The 7,037-nt window shown below is 30.1% G+C and overlaps 1 protein-coding gene across 2 annotated transcripts in view; it reads left to right on the top strand.

Moving 5' to 3' along the window:
- LOC106461433 (triple functional domain protein-like) overlaps nucleotides 1–6,539 on the top strand; it is a 202,341-nt gene extending 195,802 nt beyond the window's left edge. The window contains exons 41-43 of one of the 2 annotated variants that reach the window (XM_022388406.1): nucleotides 1,642–1,713; nucleotides 2,245–2,459; nucleotides 5,048–6,539. In XM_022388406.1, the coding sequence (XP_022244114.1) occupies nucleotides 1,642–1,713; nucleotides 2,245–2,459; nucleotides 5,048–5,162 (402 nt within the window). In that variant the 3' untranslated portion in view covers nucleotides 5,163–6,539. The remainder of the gene's footprint in view (nucleotides 1–1,641; nucleotides 1,714–2,244; nucleotides 2,460–5,047) is intronic. The other variant, XM_022388407.1, reaches the window with a different exon arrangement.
- Nucleotides 6,540–7,037: the final 498 nt, after the last annotated feature.

Raw genomic sequence — 7,037 nt, forward strand, 5'->3', positions numbered from 1 at the left:
CTATCATTGTTCAAGACATGAAAAAAATTTGGTCTATAGCTTCAGTATAATTATCTCTATTAACTTGTTGCCCAGGAATGAAGAACAGACCAGTAATGTCTTCACCTGAAAGCACACACCACCTATAAGCCTTGGCAAATCCTTGGGATGTTGCCATTTGAATGTTGAGTGACCAGTTTCTAAAATACACAGGCATGTATTTTAAGATACTGATTAATAGCCTCATACAAAAACAAAACATGAAAATTTTTTTTTGATGGTGCAAAATAAAAGCAAGACTTTTCTGTATTTTTAGCCATAATCACATTTTTAGACCATAGTTCTTTTAGTATTTGAGTATGTTAGGGCCTCATCCAATTTTTTGTGTATGACAGGATGGATTATTGTAGGTAATTGATGTGATCCCTTTTATGCGAGACAAATGGATTTTGTTGGGGTATTTAATATGGCTTTCTGTACACAAAAAAATGTTTTTACTATTTTTCTTGTTAAAGGAACTCCTTGTATTTAGTGTGAATTTATTATATTGATATTCTTATAACAGTATTTATACATTATATAGTGGTGGAACCTTCAAGTATGTCAGTATATTAGTTTTTTGCAAGTTCATCTCATGTCCTATTAATTTAACATCTCAATGAAAAAATTAAGGATTGTGAAAGAAGTTAGTGTAATTTTGCTTAGAAACCATTTAATAGCTTAAAATAAGCTAGTAATCAGAATTTAATGCAAAAAAATTTACACTTCAAATTTGATTAACACTTAAAAGAACAGCTAGTCCATTAAACTGAGCCTGTTTCTTTAAAGCTATTCATACTATAACTTAATTTACTATATACATTTCAAAATTTGGCAAGCTTTTGGTAAGTTCTAAATAAGTTAAAAGACTTTGGTCTAGTGAATATAATAGGCACCAAATCTAAACAACTGGTAACTAGCTTCCTGTTGAGGAGATTATACTCTTTGTGTTGGTTGTAAACATACCTATCAGTCACGTAAAATTGATAAGCAATCAGTGTCAAAAGACAGAGCCAGAGGGGTGGGCTTCTCTTGTGGATTTGACAAATGTATTGATACCTCAGTAAATAGAGAAAGTAGGAGGTGCAAATCTTGTAATTATGTATAGTTTGTGTTTCTAATTATTTAGAAATTGCAGCAGCTATACTTAACATTACAAAACTTTGTTAATTGTTAAAGATCAAAATTAATAATAATTTACCAGCTACATCTATACGTATATTTTGAAAATAATTATTAAGACACCTCATGCAAAACCTTGTTGGCAATGCTCCACGTTTCAGTAGGAGGTATATGCAAGACTGCAGAGGGTATATGAAACTGGCATTCTTTATAATAGAAATGGTCGACGTATAAAAATAAAACTTTACAAAAATGATGTTAAAGTATCTCAGGATATGTTTATGAGATAATGCTGATTGAGTACAGACCTTTTTAACAGTCTTACTGTAAAAATACGTTTTTTCAGATTACTACTAGAATTAGTTATAATAAAGGTGCTGAAGCACTGTTCAGTAAACTTACAGTTATCTTATTATTAGTGTAACAATTTCTTTAAAGACTGCATCTTGCATGCAAAATGTTTTCCTGTTTTATGCTTAGCCTTTAACTCATCCTCTCCAGGCAACAGAGGGTACAAGTTCAGCAGACCTGGCATCAGAAATAGAGCAAATAGTGAAAGAAAGAATGGTAAGGGTAAGTTTTATATCATTAAAAAAATAGTCAAAATGGTAAGCGTGAATGTTGTAACATCATACGAAAGAACATAATGATAAGCATGAGTTTTATGGCATCACAAAAATAACAGAATAGTAAGAGTGAGTGTTAATATATTAAAAAGAAAATCATAAACTGAGTTTCCTATCAGCAAGATAAAGATTAGAATAGTGAGGAGTTTTGACCTCAGAAAAAAGCAGAATTGTATGAGTGACTTTTGTGACCTTAGAAATTAAAGATACAGCCAAGAAAAGTTTAGGAACAACTAATAGAGTAAGGTCAGGATGAGTTTTGTAATAACAGTTATAAAACTTATACTGAAAGCACAAATGGTTGAAGAGTGAATTTTATAACATTAGAAATAAAATAGATAGTTGAAGAAAGAATTGAAAATAGAAAATGGTTTATTTCTCAAAACTGAAATATTTTAATAGTGATAAACCTTTAATAAAACCTACCTGAATATGTGTAAACCAATATAATATTCCCAGGTATTTTTTCTCACAACAGGAACATCACATTGAAAGTACTACAGATTCATCAGAGATTGCAGAGCCTAAAACACCAGATGTAACATCTTATTTGCCACCAGTACTGGAAATCAGACCAGAATTGAGAAGTCCTTCATTGCCTAATCAAGAGGAACCAGAGTCGCCACTTCCTGTCCTCACTGAAACCCTTACCACTGAATGTGGTGATAAAGAAAAGGCCTTACAAAAAAGAAAGTGTGTATTTTATTAAGTATTAATATTTAGAGATTCTGAGGTTGTTTTTTATACAGGACTTTTAATGATGTGATATATCAGAAATAAATAAGCATCATTTGACTTTGCACTATTGCAGTTAGAATATTTATTTCCACGTTCAAGAAATTAGGATGTGATTTGATACATCTGCAAAAACCATTGTTTTAACCCTTTGGGATGGGTCACGGGTGAAAGGCCATGTCATCTCGTTTGTTGACTCGCATTCAAAATTTTATTGAACAACTATTTCATGAATTTATGTCAATAAGTTTGGTACCAAACTGTAGGTTATAATTCAAATTTTAGAACTATACGTTACTCAATTTGTTAATTTAAAAGTAAATATTAAAAAACACAGATAAACGTTGATTTTTGTGTGTCACATGGTATGTTGACTGTAGCACTGGTTCAAATTAGATGTTTGTGAAGTCAAAATACTAATTCTATAGTTTCATACAAATTAAAAACTCAAATTACAGGTTACATTTATGTTTTCATGTTATAATTTTTGTACATTCTAGAATGGAAGAGGCATAATTTCCTAATTTTTTATGGTGGTTGTGAGATTGGTCAAATTTACCAATATAGAACCCATATAGAATTACTGAAAATAACAGATTAAAGTTTTTTCTTAAGAAATATTTAATAACTATCTGGACATTATAGAGGTTTTGCATATGAAATTTCAAAATTTTCTGATGCATAAAAGTATTTTTAACCTTAAAATGAAAATTATTTTGCATGAAAGATAGGCAAGATGTGGAAAGAAAAAAAAGGCATTAGAGAAACATTGCTTTACAAACCTTAAGACTTAATAAAAAAAAAATTAGGTATTTTGTTTATGAAAGCATTGTAATGTTTATGATAAACTGTCAGATTTCGTTAACATTCGCTTACTAACTTAAAAGTTATAGCATGAAAACTATAACAAGCACAAAATAGTTATGAGGTTGGTCCCAAGGACTGAGCTCGGGTTGAAAGAGTTAAACTTTTATGTAAATTAATGAATAGATATTTCCCACATTTATGACTTTCTGTACAGTTACTTTCTTAATTTTTTGTGGCTGTATGAATCTTTGTAACAAAGATAATTTCTACATTTCTGTATTTACTTGTAAAATGTACCATAATATCTACATTTCTGACATCTTTTATATAAATTCTACAGAGATACTTTCTAATTTTGTACCCTTACCTCTAAAGTGCATACACTTTCTGTGTTTCTTTTATGTATAAAATGTAACACAAATACTTTGCTCATTTCTGTTGCCTTTGTGTAAGTTGATTACTTAAAAGATTGATATTCTATTCATCCAAAAAAATAAAATATACTGGATAATTTTTAAAAAATAATTGATTGGTTTACAATAAAAAACAGCTATCTCATATTTCACATAATAGACCTTGAAAATGAAGTAGATGTGCTATAAGAAAGTATCTGTGCCAAGATATACAGAAAGGTATTAAAAATAAAGAATGTATTCATGCTATAATATTTAACACTTCGAAATGTGTTTCATTTCGTAGGTTTTTTTTTAAAGAAAATTAATAACAACACTGCTTCCATAAAATATTATAAAATCCTGTACAGCTCAAAAATTTAAATTATTTCTTTGTATTGTTGTCAGTAAAGATAAAGTGACTTGCTATATACTGGTTTTTAATCCTTTTATGTTAACTCTGAATTTGCTACATAACCAGGCCAAAATCCCAAATATTTGAAAATTCATCACATCAACAGATCTGGTAGTAATAATTTTGGTGTGTTGATTGTTATACTTGTCAGACTTGGTTCCAAAGAGTTCAAAACCAGCACAAAAACTGTAATTGAGTTTATTGGTGTAAGTTAGCCAAAGACTTAAATATTTTATTGCAAACATAAGCCAGAAATAATTGAAAAAGTGCAGTAACACAGGAAGGCCTTTACAAAATGTTTTTAGCAAAGGGAACAGTGGATGATATTTATTATCACTTGAATCACAACCCTAAAGATCCAAAAGAACAACAACTTTTGAAGGAGAAGAAATAAAAGAAGCTTCTTTTCACTTCTAGTTTTTTTTCCTTTTATTGGAAACTCTAGCCCTCTTTCTTTCAATAACTTCCTTTTAATGCAACTAACTTACTTGAAACACCTTTTCAGTTTGTTGCAAGTAACAGAAAATGTAGGATCATCTTCAGATATTTCTATAGTTCTACATTAATTTTATATACTTTAAAACAGGAAATAGAAAAAAGAAAAATATTTGGCAAAGGAAAGACAAAGAATATTGAATAATTGCTTGTGAACAAAGTTACTGACATTTCATTTTCACAGAATGGGAACCCTTATCCACAGTTATCATTTTTAGCATATTTTTAGTAAATTCAGAAATTTTCCAGATGTTGCATACTTCAGATTTATCATCTATCTGGGCGTGGGTAAGTGATGGATTAAGAGTTAATTTTGACACTTTGTTCTATTTAAACTTTTGTGTCTATAAAAAAAAAAAGTGTTGAGAAAAATTCCATTAGTCATGTAAAGTGTTTCAGAAATCTTTTGATTTTAATCATTTCTTGTTGCTGTGCAGGTATGTGATTGAAGAACTTATTGATACAGAAGAAGATTATGTAAAAGATTTAGGAAGCATTGTCGAGGTAGGTTCTATTTTATTAATAAAAAGTATAGTGTTGCATGATCAGTAACCTGTAATCTGATGTTATTCCCAGTAACGTGTTCTTCTTTTGTTCCATTAACACTTACAAATTCGCATGTAACTTACCATTACCAATAACCAGTAATCTTATTCTATTGTGCTGATAGCAACAACCTGTACAGTTTTTTTTTGTTTCTAGCAGTTTGTAAACTTCTTTTGTTACATTAATACTACAGTTAACCCTTTCTAGACTGATGAGCACTTTTCAGATGTTGAGTGCACACCTGCATGTCAAATTTTAAGATTTAAATAAAAATAATAATTTGAATATGGCTCTATTTCAAGAATTTATTACTCAAAAGTGCTTTATAATTGACATTTTGTAACATTTATTCAGTAGAATTTGCAAAGAAAAATAAAAACGTTAAACTTACATTTATGCATGGCTATGGAGCTAATACCCTTTGAGGATACAATTAACTAAATATGGTACAGTTTACATTCCCACCTTTTTATATTCTCTCATCATCTTATCTGGAAAACCACTAATGAAGATTGCTTTGAAAATAGCTACAGGCAAAGTTTGAATACCATTAGGTAGAGCAGAGCATAGTATATACTATTTACATCATTGTAGAGTGAATAAAGTGGTGTAAGAAGTAATTTATGTCTTCGTGGGAAAGTGAGACTTATCTTGGGCAGAGAAGAACAACAGAATGTTGAGTGAAATTTAGAAGACTTTAGAACAAATCATCTGAAAATCTTCTTATAGTTTCTTTACATTTTATTTTCATTCTTGAAACTGTTTTTGTTCTATATTTATGCGATGTATTGTGTACTTACACCACAAGAAGACTATAATAGCTACAAACTTATGATTTGTGATGGAATAAGAGTATATGTATGCAGTTTTTTTGTAATAATTTGTAATTACATGTAATGCATGGAGACAGAAAAGGATATATGTGAGTCCTGTGACTAGCAGAGATTAAATAATCTGTTCTAGTGCAATGGGAATATCTTAGAGTCTATGGAAATGATTCACTAGTTAAGAATTCTATCAAGAACTGATACTGATAGTTTCAACAGTCAAGGATGGTGTTACACAAAACCAGCCATGAAGGGCAGATCTCCTGAGGAGAACAGTTGTTCTCTGGACCTTTTCCTCTTGAGTTGTTTGAAGGACATTGTCTACGGGGCAAAGGTAGCTGATTAGGGAACACTGTGGGCAGATCACTGATCTAGTAGCTACTGTGATGTTCAGCATTCTGGTCAACACATGGGTGGAAATCTAATATAAACATAACTCTTTCAATACGGGTTCGGTCAATGTGACAACCTCGTAATCATTTTCTGCCTAGTATAGTTTTCATGAAAATTTTTCTGATGCATAAAAGTATTTTTAATCTATTTTTAATAGATAGGCAAGATGTGAAAAGAAAAAAAGGCATTAGAGAAACATTGCTTTACAAACCTTAAGACTAAATAAAAAAAAAATTGATATTTTGCATATGAAAACATTGTAATGTTTACTGATAAACTGCCAAATTTCATTAACATTCGCCTACTCATTTAAAAGTTATAGCATGAAAACTGTAACAAGCACAAAATAGCTACGAGGTCCTAGGGACCAAGCCCATGCTGAAAGAGTTAAACAGTCTTTCAGTATCAGTAATATATAATCTTTTTCAGTTGTGTTAATACTAAGAATTCCTGTACAGGTTGCCTTATCTACCAATAATGTGTCATCTTGCTCTACTTTCTAGATATATAGCTGTTATTTACAACATTCGAAGCAACACAGTAGTTCTGATTCTTTTTATGACTGGGGAGAGATACATGAAGAAATACTTTTCAAACCATTTATAGGTTCTTTTTCTATTTACTAGGACTATATATATATATATATATATAAATTATGTAT

Source organism: Limulus polyphemus, unplaced genomic scaffold, assembly GCF_000517525.1.
Source record: "Limulus polyphemus unplaced genomic scaffold, Limulus_polyphemus-2.1.2 Scaffold958, whole genome shotgun sequence".
NCBI classification, from domain to species: Eukaryota; Metazoa; Arthropoda; class Merostomata; order Xiphosura; family Limulidae; genus Limulus; species Limulus polyphemus.